Source organism: Leuciscus leuciscus, assembly GCF_965113295.1.
Source record: "Leuciscus leuciscus genome assembly, chromosome: 2".
NCBI classification, from domain to species: Eukaryota; Metazoa; Chordata; class Actinopteri; order Cypriniformes; family Leuciscidae; genus Leuciscus; species Leuciscus leuciscus.
In genome coordinates this window covers 33039977-33060891 of record NC_138726.1, presented here as the reverse complement: position 1 = coordinate 33060891, position 20915 = coordinate 33039977, and the positions used below count along the sequence as shown (strand labels likewise).

Sequence of the window (20915 nt, the reverse complement as noted above, 5' to 3'; positions counted from 1 at the left end):
GGCGCAGTGTGTGCACTCTCGGTGCTTGAATACGGCGGCTCGCAGACAGCGATGGTTGGCTGTTTTGCGCACGATGTCCCGGAGGAAGTTACAAGGTGTTTTTTTTCCCTATTCACCTGGGTTTTTTCCCGTCTTAGAATTTAGAGGACAAATGCTTAATTTGCATAAAATAAATAAATCTCAGACAACTTGCAATGGTGTTTTTCATAGTTATTATGTAATATGGAATACATCACATATCATATATACACTGGGAACATTTAAGAGTGATATTGATTGAATATGTATGTCGGCCTTAAAAAATGACACAAATAAGGCTTAATTTCACCTTAAAAGTTGGTATTTTGCATATATATATACAAAAAAAAAGGCAGTGAGCCTCCATTATATCTTTGCTCTGACCCTTGACTATCGATCTAGAAACTTAATTTCCTCATCTTGATTGCCTACTTACAAAAAAAAATTGGGGAAAATGGTCCAACGACTGAGCAAGATAGGCAATTTGGCGGCCATTTTGATATGCAAATTAGAAGGTCAAAAACTCACAATTTCGCTTGGGAACCATTTTTTTGGGATTCAGCACCCTTGAAATATGTAAAGTAGGCCGGTTCCCGACTTGTACCCATAAATGCTCCTCACTTTCACTTTTTGGGTACATCCCATCTAGACTATTATAGGAGACATTCTTGTCTAGCTCCTCTGGCATTGAAACAATGTTGGACTGTGTACAGCTCACTCAGGGCGGGTCTATGCTTAAACTGCAGTGTCAATCAACAGTCGTGGGCGGGGCTTGTGCAAAAGTACGTCACATTGCCCCGAATCTGAGAACGGGTTCCAAAGAGTCTTAACCCACCACTGGATAGACAGACAGACAAAATATGTTATTTGCTAATTAAATTGTTAGCCTTTTTTATAACAGCAATGTTTCATGTAATGTCAAATCACCAAACGGGACTCGAGCAACAGCCTTCCCATGAGACGCTGCAGTACCAGAACCTTTCCGCAGGGCGGCGAACGAGCATTAGCTTCCAGCTTCCCTTCAGCGCTCCCTCTCTTCCTCCAGACTCCTAGAGGTCGCCATTCGCAGAAACAAGAGTGATGCCGTGTGCAGTTGGAGTTGCGTGCGAGAGGCGCTCAGAGAGACTCACAACAGTGAGGCGGACCTGGGAATGTATCAGCTACTGAAGCCGTACTTAACTCAGTACCTCCACACACTCGCCTACAAGAGCAGGAAATTCCCCGGCAGATAAAGCCCAGGAGGAGCGTCGCGCGTGTCCGTCCTAAAGCTAACCATCTACATGAGGAGGAAAGAGAGGTTTGTGACGAATCAGTCTGGACTCGATACTAGGACGGGCAGCAGAGGAGCACAAAGCCGGTGGAGTGTCTTTGGAGCGGGTGAGATCAAGCCCAGCCCCCCCCATACACACACACACACACACAGACAGACCGGCCTGCTGCTCTTAGCCTGTTGCTGCTGTGTATGTGATCTCATCATAACAGTCCCTCTTATATCTCACATATCTCAGAGATACACACGTCTGTAAGTAGTTTGGAGTTGTTTTGTTTTTGTTTAGAGGCTGGCTGTTGTATTTTGTAGAGGTATAGCGTTCTGCTGCTGGCTAATCAGTTAGCTGTAGCATATCGTCGTGTGTACAGCAGCCTCACGGACATGATGTAGTTTGATTATTAGATCTCTTTTTTAATTATTATTACAAGACAAACCATGTCTGATTTAAGGGCACGTGACATTAACCAACGAGTTTGGCGTATTTAAACCCCGCTTCTTCTACATGTTAACGGCTAAGTGGCGTCACTTGTTCCGTGCGACATAATCTCGTTTAATTCAGCGAGGACATGTTTATGCTGCAAAACTGTGTATAACATAAAATGTGAGTGTGCAGTTGACATCACTCGGCTTAAGTTGAACCAAACTGTGAATTTGCTGAGTAACTCGTCTTGTGTATGAGGAAACACTTTATGAAGAGCTAACTCTCATTAACTCTTGACTGGACTAATCATCTGGATGTCCCCTACCATCATTGGAGTCAGTGGACATTTGCTGGAGAAACGTTCACGCAGGGGCTTTTATTTGACTGCTTTTGGTGGATAAAGTCCAGGGAGAGACACGCGGCAAGCACCAGCCTGTATCCTCATCATTTGGCTGCTTAAGTGAGTCCCCAATGCGGAGGGGCTGAGTGCGCCCGGGACATGCTGAAGTGTATCCCGCTGTGGCGGTGCAACCGTCACGTTGAGTCTGTGGATAAGCGGCACTGCTCGCTCACTGCGGTGCCCGATGAGATCTACCGCTACAACCGCAGTCTGGAGGAGCTGCTCCTGGACGCCAACCAGCTGAGAGAGCTGCCTAAGGTAAGACTGCCATGATGACCCAGCACTTACATCTCATGTGTGCCTTCGTGCATGTTTCTTTACTTGCCAACCTCAACTATAAATTATGCGTAGACTTGTAGCTGTTTTGACACACATGGACGTGACTGGTTAAACCGTGGCTCTCTTTTCAAGGGTTCCACGGTCTCAGCAAGTTTGAACAATCAGGACATTTTAATATACGTATTGTATTCTTAGTTGTACTTTTCATTTCATGGGCTAGAATTTTGTCTTTGTGGGTGCTGTCTTTATAAAGAGAATTAAGGCAAGACATCAGAGTCAACGGGGTTACATTTTTTTTTAACTAAAATATATCACCTTACTTTCCCAGTTGATGAATCGCAGCACATTAGACCATATGTTTTGTCACACATTTTCTAACATTTTATTGTAAACATGCAAATTAGGTACTTTCTAAACAAATATGCACTCATTTGCAATGATGAGAAAATACTGTCAACAGCCAGAAGAAAAACAAAACAATTTTCCCATGTTTTTAGGAATAAAACTTTATATGAATTAAATGAATGATAAATTAACAAACTCCTCTGTAAAAGCCTTCAGAATATAAATAGGAATAAAAGTAGAAAGCTTGCCTTCTGTAAGTGCAGGTGAAGCGGACATTTCTGGTATGAGGGGGGGAAAAACTTGCCTTTAAATATGTATTGTAAATTAAATCTTCAGTCGCAAATAGATAGTGTAATAAAATAAATACTTAAATGTGTATTTTATGTTTTCTTTTCAATGGTCTTAAAGGTCCCATTCCATGGATTATTTTTATTATTTTATAATGTTTCCAGGGGTGCCCTTATAATGTTAGTATGTTTTTTAGATCAAATTTTTTTATAATTTAGAAATAAAAGGTATATTTCCTAGCCTGATTTCATTCCCTGTTTTGAACACTCTGTTTGAAGGGGCGTGTCTGCTGTGAGACTTCAGTGTAAACGCCCTCTGCTGTGATTGGCTGACATGCTTGCATATCAAATATCTGGCATTACATGTGGAACTATCTGGAAAACTTTTACTATTACAGCTATCTGGATTAACGAATCGTGAGAAGTTTTTTAAGTATTTAGATCTATTCCCATCACATAAAAGGTTGCAGTGATTATGAGCATTGAGCAGATGACAGCCTGTTGATCGCGTGAAAGATCTTATCATTGCAACGCAGTTTCTGCACTCTCACTAATGATTTCACCAATGCTAACATGAGGCATATAAATACAGTAAGAGCTTCGTTGTGCAGTGTAACAGCGTCATTGATTTCATAACGAGTTTTGGCAAGTGTCAGATAAACTCGCTCTGTGTGATTGACAGCAGCTTGGGCGATTGGAAAGGGATTGTTCTTTGATCGCTTTCTGTATATTAATCACAGTTTAAGTAAGATTATTTTCATCCTACTAAGAGAAACGATGTGAAGAGTGATCGCTACTTCCATATTAAATCACTACTTACCGCTTGCTGGAATATAGTTGAAATTGCCCCCTTCGTCAGTATGAAACGCTGAGAGAAGCCTGCTTGATATTATCCCAGGTTAGAAAAACAGTCCGTGGTGAAAAGGACAGAGCAAACTAACAACTTCGAATTAAACTTTTGCGGTATCCGATTATAGATAAACATCAACCACGTCTGTTGACATTTCGCCATCAATACGCCTGTGTTCCTGTGGGCGGAGGTTACGGTTCTAGTGACATCATTAAAGAAGGAAGTAGAGGGGTGTAGTCCAATCCAGCCGTTTTTTGTAGTCAACTTCTGTTAAATAAAATATCTCGCTTGGCATTGAACTTTGAGCTTTATAATTTTACAGATATTATTTATACTCTAACAACAACATTACACACTAACTAAAGTTTGAAACATGGGATCACATAGAACGGGACCTTTAAAGAAGACATTGTTATGGAAGCAAAATATCCCAAAATCTCAAACTTGACGAGTGCATGAAAAAACAATGGGTTTTGCCTGTAGTGTCTTGCCTTCAAAAGCCCTTACCCAGTAAGTTGAGCCTTCGAGAAGTAATTGGAAGAGTAATAGCAGTTCATTGGTCAAAAGTTGAGGGAATTATTCTGTACTAGGGGTGAAATAAATAACTGTCTCGTATAGCATGTATCCATAGAAAAATGGGGGAAAATCGTTGTTTGCACCCTTTTTTAATTCTTTGTTTGCTGGTCTTGTTCGATTTTTCAAGCAAGCATACTTTAAAAAACTTAAGAAATAATTTATTTCTTTTGCAGAAATGGCTCCTGTCTAAATTTGACAGTCTAGCCTCCCTTGGGAACACTTTAGCTTGTTACACATCTGTCTCACTAACTGCACTAAAAGCACTTTGCTTTGTCCTTTTAATTTGGATTTCCTCTGTGTTTTCTTAATGTGCGTGTGCACGTGAGAGATCCTGCTGAATTGGCTTTGAATGAAGTCCAGTAGCGTCTACATACAGTAAAACACACAAGTTTTTTTTTTAGTTTTTTTTACCTTGGGTATTTGCTCATGAGAGACTGTTAGTGTGTTGCCAGAGCTAACGATCCCTAAAGTACACTGATAGCAAAAAAAGCAAACATGCTTAATTCAACATTTAAAAACTACTGTAAGCTGTTGACAACTCCAGCCCAGTCCCTTTAGAGCTCTTATGTAGGCTTTATAATGCCAGTACTGTTGATGTTGCCTCATTGGCCAAAGACTCAAGCTTTGTTAGCCTATCTACAGTCAGCATTGCTAACAGGGTCAGACAGAACAGCACAGGACCATGATGTGGAACGGCTGATCTGAGCGGACATGTCAGGCCTTGAGCTTGAAGGTCTGTGTATATGTGTGTAAATTGTGTGCAGACAGTTGGCATATGGCTTCCCCTTGGCCCTGTGTCAGAGAGAGAGTGAAAGAGAAACAAAAATTCAGTCAGCTCATGTATAGAAAAAGAGATCTGAGGTATCTGAAGTGGTCGACCGATAATGGCTAAAGGTTTAGTGAACCGGGTAGCTGATGTCTGATATATGCTTAAATGGATAGTTCACCCAAAAATTTAAATTATCCCATGATTTACTCACCCTCAAGCCATCCTAGGTGTACATGACTATCTTCTTTCAGACATACGCATTTGGAGTTATATAAAAAATATCCTGGCTCTTCCAAGCTTTTTAATGGCAGTGAATGGCGTTCCTGATTTTGAAGTCCAAAAAAGCGCATCCATCCATGATAAAAGTGTTCCAAACGACTCCCGGGGGTTAATAAAGGCCTTCTGAAGCAAAGCAATGGGTTTTTGTAAGAAAAATATCCATATTTAAAACTTTATCAACTAAAATAACAAGCTTCCGGCAGACAGCCTACGCAAGTCGACTTACGCCAAAAGAGTAACACTTGACGCGACGTAGGAGAAGCGTAAGCTTTGATCCCTCTCACGGTTCAAACAAATAGGGCTGGGCAACAAACTCAAGCTCCTCTTCTCATCAAAATCCTCCAACATTTCTCTTTAAAAATTCTCGTTTTAGACTTCTAATTCGTGACTGGTGGCCGTAAATCGATCCATACGGCCGTTTGTCGGAAGCTAGTTCTTTTAGTTTATAAAGTTATAAATATGGATATTTTTCTTGCACAAATGCATCGCTTCGCTTCATATGGCCTTTACTATTAATCCCTGAAAGTCGTATGGATTACTTTTATGATGGATGAAATGAATGCACTTTTTTGGGCTTCAAAATCAGGACCTCCATTCACTGCCATTATAAAGCTTGCAAGAGCAATGGTATTTTTTTTTTTTATATATATAACTCTGATTGTAATTGTCTGAAAGAAGAATGTCATATACACCTTGAATGGCTTGAGGGTGAGTAAATCATGCGGTAATTTAAATTTTTGTGTGAACTAGGCCTATCCCTTTAATGCTGAGGTATTTGAAATGTATTTTTAATGATAGTAAGTTAGTTGCACACGTAATTTGCTACGTTTAAATGAACACATTTGAACACTTGATTGAAACGCTTAATATTGCACAGTTATAAAAAAAATTGCATAATATTCACAAAAATATTTGAAAACAGAAAATTTGTTCTATCCACTTTTATTTTATTGGTATCAGTAGATATTAGACATAAATTGAGCAGCTATTCATTAACATTCCAAAGTTTGGGGTCAGTAAGATATATATATATATATATATATATATATATATATATATATATATATATATATATATATATATATATATATATATATAATTATTATTTTTTTTTTTTTAAGAAATGAATACTCTGTTCAGCAATAAATATTTCAAAAGTGACAATATTTTGAAACAATGTAAATGTTACTATTTCAAATAAATGCTCTTTATTTGTTCTTTTGAACTTTGTTTAATCAAAGAATCCTGAAAAAAGGCATCACCGTTTCCACTGATAACATTGCTAAGAAAAAAATATAATTTTTGAGCAGAAAATTTGCAGTTTAGAATGATTTCTGATTTCTTTGCCATCACAGGAATAAATGACATTTGAAAATATTGAAATAGAAAACATGCTCATTTTCCCTTTTTTACATTTAGATTTTTTTTTCTGTCATCTAATGCTAACTTCAAGTTAATTTTTAACATTATTAAATTATCTATACCAAATCTTGAAATGAATCCATTTTGTGTGTACATTAGAATGTTGTGACGACTGAATTCACTTGTATCATTTCAATTGGTTGATTAGTTAACATTTGCCTATTGTTTTCAATTAATTAATTAGTTCCAGGTTGCTCAGCAGTGCTCTTTTCGTCTGAGTAGTGCTCCATTATACGTTTACTGTAACACTTAGATGGATGGTCTCAGCAGGCCTGAGCCTGTTCTCTGGAGAAGGCCATATGGTGACTCCGTGTGTCGCCGCTCCGCCATGTGCTGAGATTTAAGATGCTTACAGTTTCTTCTCCCCCAGACTCACTCTGAACACTCTGCTGCCCTCGTTTCTACTTGTGATACTTCAGTATAACGACAGATGTGTCTTTCCTCTTTTTCTTAGAGACTGCTTTTATCAGCATGGATGATGTCCACATGTTTAGCTCCTAGAATACATTGTGCAGGTTTTGGGATTAGCGCTGTAACATGACTCGTCTTAATGCTTCTCAGGTCATGACCCTCTGCCATTGGGTGTGAGCTGATTTCAAGTGTTTCAGTATGTTTGAGGCTGACTGTATAAGATAGTTGCATGCTTGCATAGACAGGGTCATATGTGTCAACTGGCACAGTATTTTAGGCTGAACAAATGAAGGTTTAGTTGCTCTTGTTCACTACAGGTCTCTGAATGCCCCACCTGAACGGCTTATGTTCACCTTAATGCTAGGATATGTATAGTTCAGAGAAGCACCTTATAGCAAGTCCAAAAATAGAAATGTTTCAGTTAAATGCAGGGCACAAAGCAGGATGAAGTATGGGAAATTACCTCAGACAAAACGATGAGTGTTATGTGCAGCAAATGACTTCGGATCAAGTGTTCTGCCAGCTCACATTTTAATATGAGCACCTGGGTGGCTCACAAAGTGCCTTGCAGCCTTTTCCTGGAGTTGGTTTACATGGGAATACATGTTGCTGAACAGTCTGGGAACTGAAGCCCCTGTATTGCCGCTGATAAAACTGTAGGCCAAAGCTGGCAGCGGTCGAGGAATTCCCCATCACACCCTCCAAAAGCATCAACGTGAAGCTTCCACTGTGTTTAGTCACTACGCAATCTCTAATCCTCACTGTTTCTGTCCTATTGTGTTATAGTTGAGCATCCGCTTGTCACAGTAAATTCCTTACTTCGGAGATGTTGAGCGCTAACTGGATTATCCCAGAATGCCCTTATCCACATTCACAAAGCACAGGAACGGCATTAGCTGTATGCCAGCACAGTTTAATCATTAACAAGTGGATCACACACCCATATGTCTGTGGTTTAGGAGGTTCCTGGGGAAGCTTTCGTAAATGTGAAGTCTTTACGTTTTTCCTGAAGGGCTTGGGAGGGAGAAACACTCTTTGGCTTTGACAGTTGTGGAAGATCTCGTGACGGGTTACATAGTAGGCTCTTTCAGCTAATCTGACGTCTCCCACCCAGCTGCACATATTAAATGTCCAGGCTTATTATCACAGCTCTCACTGCATTGTCCTCCTTTATCAGCCTGTGACTCGAATGACGACTGTAAAGAAAGAGAAGGAAATGTTAGTTGGAGTTGTGAGTTTTGAATGAGCAAAATACTAGCTAATATATGTTTTCTTTTAGGTCAAGGTTTCAAGCCTTGCTGTTCTTATCGGCACCCAATACAGCTTTTTGATAACAGACCATTTGGTACAACAAAGTCATTTTGCTGCCACCACCAACAGGAAACAATGTATTGAACTCTAAACTTAGAAGTAAAGAGAAACTAGGAAAACCAATAACACGTTTTACCTATTGCATGTAATAGTAGTGCTTAATTTGTTGGAACCAGAAAGTGGTTTTTCCAGCTCAAGTAAGTTTCAAGGAGTTGTTTTAATAAATGGCCTGTTTTTCATGGCAGATTTGTTCTGTTGTCTACAGAACAGGTTTAATCTATGTGGGGCTCCTCCCTGCCCTGCCCCTACACATCTAATGTTCATAGGTGCCTGTCCAAAAGGTGTTCCTCTAACCTGTGAGCTCCACGTTTGTGCATTGAAAGGTGTGAAATAATACTTGACAAGACAACCTGATGCATCAGTCTGATTCATGCAGTTCAATGGAGAGAAATTATATACATAATTGCATGACCATGTTTTTCTTACTGGGAGTCTTTCGGTGCTTTAAAACAAAGTTAGTTAGTTGCAAGTAATTACGCATAATTTACTGTTATTACTGTAATAAATACATGTAACATGTATCAAGGACACTTTAAGTGTTACCAAATAAAGTGTTAACATATTTTTGACACTTATTCATACAACAGTCTTCCAGCTGCTGTACTCTTGAAACTTTGTTGCTTAACTTTTCGTGTTGCCTTTTGTTTTTTTCTTGTTGTTGGGAATTAAAAGGAAAATGTAAAGATGTAAGGACAATTTATGCGTTAGATTTCAGACCTGTGTGTTTTAGGACTGTGTGTTTTAGTACTGTGTGAGCGTTTCACTCAGTGGAAATTGGAAAAGTGGAAATTACTCTGCGAAAGTGAAAAATTATTTGGCCAGACGGTGCTAGTGCCATCTGACACCTGATCAAAACTCATGAAATTTAATATCAGAAGAAAAACTCCCTAATCTTGGACACTTTTGTGTTTCACACCGTGATTGGTGTTTTTTTGTTGCTTTCCATTCAAGCCAAAAGAGATGGTTTGGAGGGATTTTCGCTGCTCTTTGTTGCATCTCGCCCATTCCCCTAAAAGTTGTTTTTAAAGGTCCCATTGCATGGATTATTTTATTATTTTAGAATGTTTCCTGGGGTGCCCTTATAATGTTAGTATGTTTTTTAGATCAAAAGTGGTTATAATTTAGAAATAAAAGGCATATTTCCTAGCCTGATTTTAGCCTCTGATTTGAACGCTCTGTTTGAAGGTGCGTGTCTGCTGTGAGACTTCAGTGGAAACGCTCACTGCTGTGATTGGCTGACATGCTTGGATATGAAATATCTCACATTACATGTAGAACTCTCTCAAACCTTTACTATTACAGCTATTATACGTTTTTACTTTGGGATACAAGTGTTAGTGTTGGTTACTGAAATCAGTATAATTTTTTTTTATTTTGTCATGTCACGACTGCCCTCCTTTTACAGCATCAACATTTTCATCCATCTTGTGGACGTCATGGGAACTAAGATTCACTTAAAGTAGGAACTGAATATCTTTTCCAACTTGAGAACAATTTTTCTTCATTAGTAATATCTGAGAGGTAAATTTGGTGAAAGGCAGCTCTTTATATGCAATTATACGGCAGTGTTGAATTTCATTTTTAGCTCCTTCCATTCTTGATCATGTAGACAACAGGTTAAATAAAAATATAAGGATTACGTAATATAGTGCGTATATTTAGCAAAATGGCAATGAAAACGACCGTTTTAGTAGCAATCTGGAGCCCTGAAACAAGTTCATTGTCCAGGCTAATGGCATCTTTGATACACATTGTTTTAGAGCTGATTTAAGCTGAAGGAAACAGACCATCTGAGCATATGACTATTTTTCCTAGATTTCTGCAGTGGTAAACAGCTCATTTTGTCATTACTGTTACCCCAACCCAGCATCCCTCCTTTGTGTGGCCGCCCTGGGCCCGATTACTACTTTCATTCATCTGTAAAAAATCATGTTTAACCCCATGTCCCCTTCCTCTCTGCTGCACGAGCTGTATCGTCCCACTAAGCTCGTCCCTCAGGGGTCTCTTGACTAGAGCGGCTGTCTGCAGCTGTCCTGCTCCAAACGTACAGTCAGTGCTCACTGGATGGATGAGATCTGTAGAGAAGTGAAATGAACTACGTTCTGTCTGCCGTCCAGGCCTGTGTTTATACTGGAGTGTGCAGTCTTCCATAAAATACCGCAACCAAAGGGTAATGCTAGTGTTTTCTTATGTCAAAGTATTTTTTTAAAGCTCTTAAGCATATTTTGTAGTTTCTTGGCATCACAGGTATGCTTGAAACAAGCACAGTTTATTACACATCACCTTGCTATGCTGTAACTGCAGCAGGTAGGGTATTAAAATAATCTTTCATTACTCACTAATTTGCTTAATTGGCTTATCAGGCCAAACTGTAAGCCCCACGCTCTTATTTGGCGAGCTTACCTCATACCACATGCAGAAAAATCATTGGACAAATATGTTAGCCAACAGGATAACGAAAGCATCTTGAAAATAGGCAGTAATATTTTCAGTAAATGAAAACGTGGATTTAATTTAAGTGGAATTTTAATCCAGCTTGTGACATGCCATCGGCTGCTTCATGATTCTCAATGATCTTTAGTATAGCGCTCTTGACTTGAATCTGGAGCTTTTAAAATTCATATTGTTTAGTTGGTGATTTACACTAACATTCAAAGGTTTGGGTTTGGTAAGATTTAAAAAATATATTTTCTAAAAGAAGCCTCTTATGCTCACCAAAGACTGCATTTATTTGATAAATTCAGTAAAAACGGTAATATTGTGAAGTTGTGTAATATTGTAAAATTGTGTTTTAATATGTAATTCATTCCCGTGGCATAGCTGAATTCAATTTTCAGCATCTTCAGCAATTTTACTCCAGTCTTCAGTGTCACATGATCCTTCAGAAATCATTCTAATATGCTGATTCGGTTTTCAAGAAACATTATTATCAATGTTGAAATCAGTTCTGCTTAATATTTTTGTGGACATGTTTTTTAGGACTCTTAGATGAAGTTAATAAGAACAGCATTTATTATTAGAAATATTAACAATATAAATGTTTACTGTCACTTTTGAACAATTTAATGCTTCAAAAATGCTTCATTTAATTGCTGAATAAAAGCTTTAAAAAAGTTAATCTTAAAAATCTCACTCACCTGAAACTTGTGAATTGTTCTGTATAATCATACGGAATATATTGGTAACATTATATATTACAAAATTGACCTTTTCTGCCCCTTTGCCTGTTGAACTTCTATCGTTGTCTCACATTCCAAATCCTAATCCACATCATGCCATCATGCAGTACTTGGACCTTAGGTAAATTGACCTTGGAATATGGTAAATTGGCATTAGCTTTGAAAGTATTTTTTATAACACAGTGGTGTTTAGCATTTATATAATAATATATAGTTATTCGCCATATTACCATGTATGTGGTTGTATATACACACATATATATATATATATATATATACACACATATATATACAAACATATACATACACACATATACATGTGTGTATTTGTGTATGTATGTATGTATGTATGTGTCCTTGCAGTATAAAGATGTTTCTATAATTTCTGGCTAGTTTACTTTATTTATTTTTTGTAATCATAACCATACAAAACTGAATAATGAAAACCAGTATAAACGGGTAAATCTTCTACAAATATTTTCTGACATACTGGAGTTCTTGTTAAAACATACTTATTCTGTGCATTTTCAGCACTTTTTGTGTGGATTCATTTTAAGTTTGTCCATCAAAAGTGTGCTTTCACTTTAAGTGAGCAGTGTTGCAAAAATAGATCCGCGCCGAAACCCGTGCTTCACTGCTGCTCACTCGACGCTTCTGCTTGACGCTCACGCGCTGCTCCTGCTGCCTGTGTGAATGCACTCATTGATTAACATGCACGGCGGGAAAAAAAACGCACTGCTCACGCGGCACTGACATTTGCGGTGTGAAACGGCCGTAATTCACGAGGTTCCTACATGTGCGTTTCATGTGCACGTGTGATGCTGATGTTGCGCGATGTTAATCATGCGGCGCCCGAGTGCATTTGATCGGTATAAAATCGGCATATGTCAGTCTGACCGGTCGGTCGCCGGTCATGGCCGATCACATGAAAATCGGTCAATTCCGGTCACCAGCCGATCAATCGGTGCATCTCTAATTTTTCCTTGCTCACAATTTGTCATTTGTAATAATGTGTTTTGAGAATCTCAATCAAAACAACTACAAATTGTGAGCAAGGAATACAAGCTGTTCAACTGTCTCAGGTTTCAGTGCTGATCTGCGGCATGTGATAATATTCCCACTTGTGCTGAAAGCTGTCTCGGATGGGACACGTGTGGCAGGGATGCTGAGATATTTTTTTTGCCAGGCTGGCCACTCGTGGAAAATTGGCCTCATGCTGCCTCCACCATTCCAGGGGGTTTGTCTCACCATCAACTTCAACTGTCTGTAAAAAGCTGTTAAGCTCCATTTCAACGGACTCTCTCTCTGACTGAGGGACAGCTTGGCATTTACGTGATTTTATTTTGAAGAAGCTGCCCAAACTCCTCTTCTTTCTTCAGCAGCTTCGACTGGTGGCAATGACACTCCCTCTGCAGACTTTCTTTGTTCAGCTGCAAGACTCTCCATCTCTGCTGCAGCTTTGACCTTCATGTAGTCCACTCTCTCTGCTTCTATGTATGTGGTTTTAAAGCGAGGGTCGAGAAGGGAAGCCATGTCAAGCAGCTCCTGGGTGGATTGGTCTGCATATTTCTCATTAAAATAGTCAAGAATCGGCTCATTGGTGAACTGGGTATCATCATCATGTGGCTTAAGAACCTGCTCATTGTAAAGATGAAGCACAGGTTTCAAGTATGAAACACTCACGTACTGTGTACCCCAGACAAGGCATCTGTGAACTCCACAAGAGGGCTTAATGCTTTATTCACAGATTCAAGAGCATCCATGTCCTGCCATGTTAGAGCTAAATGTCTGGTCTTTTTGTCAGCTTGCAGGACACTTAACGCAGCTTGCGTTAGAGCTTTCTCTTGGCCTATGACCCTTTCGATCATTTGTTGCTTGGAGGCCCATCTGGTTGGAAGTCTCAGTGATGAGTTGTGAAGCTTTGCGCCATCATCTCTCCAGTGTGATGTTTGGGAAAGTAGGAAGTCTGCAGACATCTACTGAATAATGTCCAGTCATTGATGAAGTGTATTAAGCTCATATACAGCTGTGTAGTTCGGCTCGTCCACAAACCAGTTGTCATTGCGAAGTGTAAAACATTGCCAATCTCCTGTTCAAGTTTCCCTCGGCATTCTCCGTTCAATCGTGGCAACTCAATTTTGCTGAAGTGCTTGCGGCTCGGTATCACATATCTCGGATCAAGGGTTTCGAAAGTCTCGACCCCTCCTTTTCCACAGTGTAAACTGGTGCCATGTCTTTACAGATATACATCATAATGGCCTGTGTTATTTCTTTCCATCTCTTTGAGCTTTTTTTCAAAACACGATGCCGTTAGTAAAAGATTCGGCCAAACTAGTTTGAATCTGAGGTGATTGCATTGTTTTGGTTTTAGCATCGGAGGTTGACGGACCGCTTGATGTATGGTGTATCTTTTGGCTTTTATGATATTCACGCGTGCGTTTCATTTTGAGGTGATGAAACAAATTACTTGTGCTACCGCTGCTAGTGAGCACATTACTCTACATAGTTTGCAAATCATGTTTTTCTGGTCTTCGGCAGATTTTGCAAACCCAAACCATGTCCACACCACAGATGTCGCACCTCCTGTGCTTGTTCATCTTTCTTTGTTTCAAACGTGCAAACTCTTGATCAGTCTCATGTGCAGCGTCACGCACGCTGCACGTGAGTTAACCACGCCCACTTATTTGCATGTCGCGGTATACACGGAATAAAAAAATCTGTTACGGTTCACATTTGCCGCGGTAACGAGATATACCGTCATACCGCCCGGCCCTAAACCCAATCATAGTCATTGCATTTGAACTGAAACTGAAGAGTGAATAAACACCGGTAAACTTAAGTGTATTTCTAGTGTGTTAATACACTTAATCAAACGTGTTCTATATGAGTTTAATCAGATATATTCAACATACGTAATTTTACAACTTCAATTTACACAAAAGGAAATAAATGCACATGTGAACTTGACCGTGCTTAGCTGAATGTTTAACTCCCGTTGTGGATGTGCTCTTCCCGTACAACACAGGAAACATAAGAACAAAGAATTCACAACACACCTTTACAATAGGGTTCTTATTATAATGTTATGTATTTGGCAGATTTGCTCTGTACATCTTGCACTTAACTGTATTTTATGATCAAACTGATGATCACTGCATGCTTTCAAATTCCTAGTTTCACTTTATTTTTCTAGTTTGGACGGCATGCTGTCAACGCTAACCAGTCTTTCCTCAGGTAATAATAATTCGTTACATTTATTTAGCGCTTTTCTACTCAAAGCGCTTTACATGGAAGGGGGGAATCTCTTCAACCTCCACCACATTGGTGGATGCGACGGCAGCCATATTGCGCCAGAACGCCCACCACACACCAGCTTACTGGTGGAGAGGAGACAGTGATGAAGACAATCAGTATGTATGGGGATGATTAGGAGGCCATGATGGACAGAGGCCAAGGGGCAAATTTGGCCAGGATGCTGGGGTTACACCCCTACTCTTTTCTGAAGGACATCATGGGATTTTTAATGACCACAGAGGGTCAGGACCTCGGTTTAACGTCTCATCCGAAGGACGGGCCAAGGTACCACTCAAAATGCTGCAATAACCAATCAGAAAAAAAGAAAGGTTTTGTTTTATTTTTTAAGTCACTGCGATCATCGTTTTCATGATCAATCGTCGCTGTCACAGTAGCCTACCTGTGCACATCCCTAATTGGCAGCACTGAAAGGAGAAGCTCGCTAGTGATTTAGGAGCTTTGTGTAGATTATATCAAGATACTATGTACCCCTTAACCTGATTGTTTTAGAAAATATAAAATTGCACTGAACAAAGAACAACATTGAGGCATCCATAACTCGTTTATAAGTGAATCTGAGAACGGCTCAGTAGTTAGTTTCACTGTATGCACCTCACTCTCTTGGCCAGAGCTCATTTAGTCTGGTCATTGTCTTGACTTTCTGCCTTTGTCTTGTGAGCCAGCACATGAGATTTCAGTAAGTGAGGGCTTCCCCCTACGGCCCACAGAACTGGGCCAGCAGTCCACATAAATCACAGCTGCCATTGTGTGTGCTGCAGTAAACCTACCCTCATCCCCCATCGCTCTCCTCCCTTCTCGCCTCTTTTCTCGTGGTGCTCAGACTTTAGAGGACTTTGAGATCACACTGTGCTGAGCCTCTTTCACACAATCTTCTCTTTCTCTCTTCAGAATTCTCTTCGACTTTAAATTTATTATAACACCACAGCATTTCATTTTTATTTATTTATTATTTTGTCTTTCTGGACATTGTCTAAAAAATTTGTAAAGATTTTCATCAGCAGACACCATACACCATATCAACAGTGAAGCATGTTGGTGGCAGCATCATGCTTTGAGGCTGCTTTTCTTCATCTGGAACTGGGGCTTAGGTGAATGTGGAGGGAATCATGAATAGCTCCAAGAACCAGTGGAATTTAGAAGCTGAGAACTTTCACCTTTCAGCATGACAATGTTCCAAAACACATCTAGATCAACAAAAGAATGACTTCAACAAAAAGATTAATGTTTTGGAAAGCTGCCAGAGCCCAGACCTGAATCCTATAGGAAATTTGTGGGGGGACCTGAAGATGGCTTTGCAAAGGAGATGCCCTCACAATTTAACAGATCTGGAATGTTTTTGCAAAGAAGAGTAGGAAAATACTCCCAAGTCAAGATGTGCCAAGCTGACAGACTCCTGTCCAAACAGACTAAGTGCTGTAATAAAATCTAAGTGTGCTTCAACAAAGTATTAGCTCTGGGGTGTGCACACTTATGCATTTATTTAATCCAAGTTTTTTTTTTCTCTCTGAAATGTCACTTGGCTTTCAGTGGCTTTGCATAGGTTGTAATTTTTAACATTAAACGTGCAAAAGTTCTAATATGATTTCTTTGTTTAATTTTTTTACATTATTATAATGTAATTATACTGTTATACACTGTATAACATTGCATAGCATGGCAGCAGGTGCACTGATGCCCATGTGTAAAATTAGTCCTTGTTGAAGAGAGGAAACACTGGTTGAGCTGCTAATTAAGAGCAGGAATAGGGCTGTGATGTTTTAACACGCTGGCACTGAAATCTCGCTGCGGCTGCCAGTTCCACAAGAAACAAAGCACTCTTCTCGGCTCTTATCTTCTCACACTCTCACACTCACTTGTTTCATGAGATTATGCTCTTGATTTGGACCGGACTGCAGACTGAGAAGCCTCTACTTAAACCTGCCTGAAATGTGTTACCCTGCATCCTTTTGTCTGAGCTGCTTGGAGCAGCTGGCTCACACATCCTGTCCCCGCCCCACTCAGGGAGTTTTATTCCGGAGGAGGATTAACGCTTAGAGCCCCTCACCCTCTCCGAGACACACACAGATTCTCTCTCTCTCTCTCTCTTTCTCTTTCTCTTTCTCTTTCTCTTTCTCTCTCTCTCTCTCTCTCTCTCTCTCTCTCTCTCTCTCTCTCTCTCTCTCTCTCTCTCTCTCTCTCTCTCTCTCTCTCTCTCTCTCTTTCTATCTTCATTATTGAATGTAGAAAGTACACCTGGTGACAGTGTGCATATAAATGCACTATTTTTGATCAGCATCTGTTTGAATGCCTCTGTCACAGAGTTGCACCAGAAACATGAGCCAGTCACCTGTCTTTCTGGGTAAACATGGGCGGCACCAGTGCAGCCGTGTTTACCACAGGTCACACAGCTCAAGCTCCGCTCCTCTCTGTTCACCTCCGACCAGGAAACACACCCTATAATCATTTACAGCCTGTAGACCTAATGCTTTACTGCGTTGCTTATGTTTTCTAGGCTCTTAAACACAGAACCCTGCATTTGTGTGTACTTACTCTGTGGTGAATCTTTGGCTGTTTTAGTTGTTACAGTGAGCTCTTGTGACTTGAACCATAGGAGACAAACTTTACAAACATAATACGTTCCCAAATTTTTTTGTTGCATATATTAAAGGGGCTGAATGTAGAGTTCAGAAACCCTTGTCATTAGCAACCGCGGTGAGAAAACGGCAGTTTTCATGAATCCGGCCCCTGGTCACATTTTTATCCAAAACATTTTGGTGCATCCTTAATTTTTATCCGCATGTTTTGATGCAAGTTGTGAGCCTTGATACCTGGGCCGTCTAGATTTCGAAACAGTTGCAGTTACTGTACATTCAAGACAGCACGTGCTTCACCCCCAAGCACTTCCTCATGATTACTGTTTACTTGTCACAATATGAATGTTTCCATGGATCTGACCCTTCCAGCAGCTCCTCCTCTATCTGCCTCAACACCTGTCGTGTAAATCTCTCTCTCTCTCTGTGTGGAGCACATTGTTTGAGTGTGCTGTAGGACAGAGTAAACACACTCCAGTACAGATGGCCCAGTCTGGCTAATATCCTCTCCAGATACTGGGATAGGTGTCACTGTTGATGCCGTCTGTGCGGCTCCCTGCAGTCTGAACTCTGACAGAAGGTACAGACCTTTTATTGCAGTAAGCCATTAATAAGGCAAGGGTTAGGGCGGCTTATATGTCTTGTCTTTGTAAATGGCATGTTTTCCATGAGAAAAGTTGGATGCAGCATGCTGATACTATGCGCTAGTGGTCTTTCCTCTAGTTTGCTTGTTCTTGTTGGTGACTCATGCAACAGAAGCTGTATAGCAAATCCCCACAGACTCCCGTTTCCATGGCCACAGGATGCAAGGCGAGCCCACGTGGAAAGCACACTGCTGTTGCTACATGGACATGTAGCATCTCCGACTCCTACGTTTTATCTTTGTTGGAAGTTAGTACAGTACAGTCAAATGCAAAATGCATCTAACTACAAATGAACAACAACATTGAGAAAGGAAGGAGTTAGGGTTGTAACGGTATGAGATTTTCATGGTCTGATAATCATCTCCAAAAATTTCACGGTATACGGTATTAAACCATTATTATTATTATTATTATAATCATCAGCTACAATGACCCTTAAATGAATGAAAACAGAGTTTTTTTTGTTTTTTTTTTACATATGGTTTATTAAAAATAAAGCTGCACATCTCCCATTTGAACAAACATGTCTAATCAATTGAATTAATAAAACCATAACTTTATTTTTATTCTTAATTTATTTATTATTTAAGGTAAATATAAGATAATAGAGTCTTATGAAATGTATTTTATTTCCTCAGAAATTCTGGGTTGTCTGATATAATTTGTCTGGATTCTATGATTTAATACAAATATATTATTGGGAAATGCAATCAGATGAAATGTAACAACTTTTGTTTGTCTGCAGATCTGCACAACAGAGATTTACTAAATTAAATCAGCTAAAAAACTATTTTATTTCTTAAATGTTTAAATAAACTTTTATTGTTGTTGTTGTTTTAACTTTAAGTTGGCTACATTCTATTGTACAATTGTAATGTATTTCTTTAAGCTAAACCGAACTTTTATTCTGACAGGTTGCACTAAACTATGAGTTTCAGTCAGTGTATTTGACGATGATTCTTTTAAATAAAATTATGAAATGCTACTTAAGTTCTCTCAGAGCAGCTCTGGATATGTTCATGTGTTCACGTCCTCACTTTGTGAGTGAGACGGCAGACGCTTTAAACACTGAGTGTCACACACACTTGAGTATGTAGGCGAAACGGCGCTGCTCATTCACACAGACCAAGCAGAATTTAGATTTACATTATAGCAGTTTTTTTGCGCTGTATATTATAGACACACTCCTATAGCGATTTGATTTCATGCACAGCTATTTTTTTAATTTATTCATCCATCTATCAAATCGCGCATTTTACGTGACATCTGCGTTATATTGTAAATTCCCTCAACAACACGGAAATAATACAGCCTTAAGTTATAAATGAACTTTATCTGCAGGGAAGGATAGTGTTCGTGAATATGGGAGAACATGTTCGACGTATTTCCTTTTTTTGCAGCCACTCTTCGACCACATTTCTGTACACTACTCAACTGGATATCCATCTTTAAGGAAAACACTGCGTTCGTTTTTCGGAGACCCAAAGTATTCCCACACTGCAGAAGTGCAGATTTAAACTTTTTTGTCGGCGGGGGATAGAGATTAGAATTCGCAGCCTCTGTCTCAGACATTTTCTCCGCTGCACATGCATTGGTGGAGTCTAAGCAGTCAAGTGGAAAGAAGTTGCATATGCGCAGGTGAGATGTGGTTTAATTTTTTTTTTTCAAAACCTTGGGTCAAATGTTCCAAACATTATCAAATGTTCACGATATGATAATCGTACATGTCAATATCGTGATAAACCATACCGATATACCGTTAAAACCCTAGGAGGAGTATGTAGTCCCCTACTGATCTCTCACTTGATTTGAGACAGTTATCATGACAACAAAATAAAACGTTTGTATTTTTTCACATCTAATAAAAAAAATCTGATCTTTTTAGTTTGTGTATTAAGTGGCCAAACTAAAAAGATTTTATTTTATTTTTTTATTTTTTTATTTATTAGTTAGATGTGGAAAAAATATGAACTTTTTATGTTGAAGAATTTGGAGCATTTTTTATTTATTTATTTTTTGTCATGTGAAAGTGCTTCATTAATTGACTGCAGTGAAAAGCAAAGTTACAAAGGTCTCACAGTCAAGAAAGGAAGGAAGTTATCAGCTATGCACTTTCATATTTTGTTTGATCTCATTGGTGGTCAAACACTCTGACTGATAACTTCACTTGTGGCTTTAAAGGTTTCATTGACCTGAACTCTAGTACAGGTCAACAGAAAGAGCTTTTAAAATGGCACCTAAATAAATGATGACTCTGTCAGCTGGCAGTAGCCAAATTTCCGTCCAAGGATTTTTTTGTGAACTCCCGTTAAAGCATCGTTTCTCTGTAATGTTCAAAGGTGCAATAAAATCTATTGTTCATATTATTAAAATGTATATAAAATGATTTTATTACTGTTCGTATTTAGTAAGAATAAGACGTGTTACCTTTCGAAACATCATTCATACTTATTTTTGTAATTATTCTTTTTTTGATAACACATCTTAATTTGATATTTCCTTTTAATCA

At 39.2% G+C, this 20915-nt stretch overlaps 1 protein-coding gene across 8 annotated transcripts in view; it reads left to right on the top strand.

The window, feature by feature from the left end:
* The first annotated feature begins 1044 nt into the window (after positions 1–1044).
* The window catches only part of scrib (scribble planar cell polarity protein), a 97297-nt gene continuing 77426 nt past the window's right edge, over positions 1045–20915 (top strand). For 4 of the 8 annotated variants that reach the window (XM_082162104.1, XM_082162109.1, XM_082162103.1 and 1 more), the window contains exon 1: positions 1045–2367. In XM_082162104.1, coding sequence (XP_082018230.1) covers positions 2209–2367 — 159 coding nt within the window. In that variant the 5' untranslated portion in view covers positions 1045–2208. The remainder of the gene's footprint in view (positions 2368–20915) is intronic. The other 4 variants (XM_082162105.1, XM_082162108.1, XM_082162107.1 and 1 more) reach the window with 4 other exon arrangements.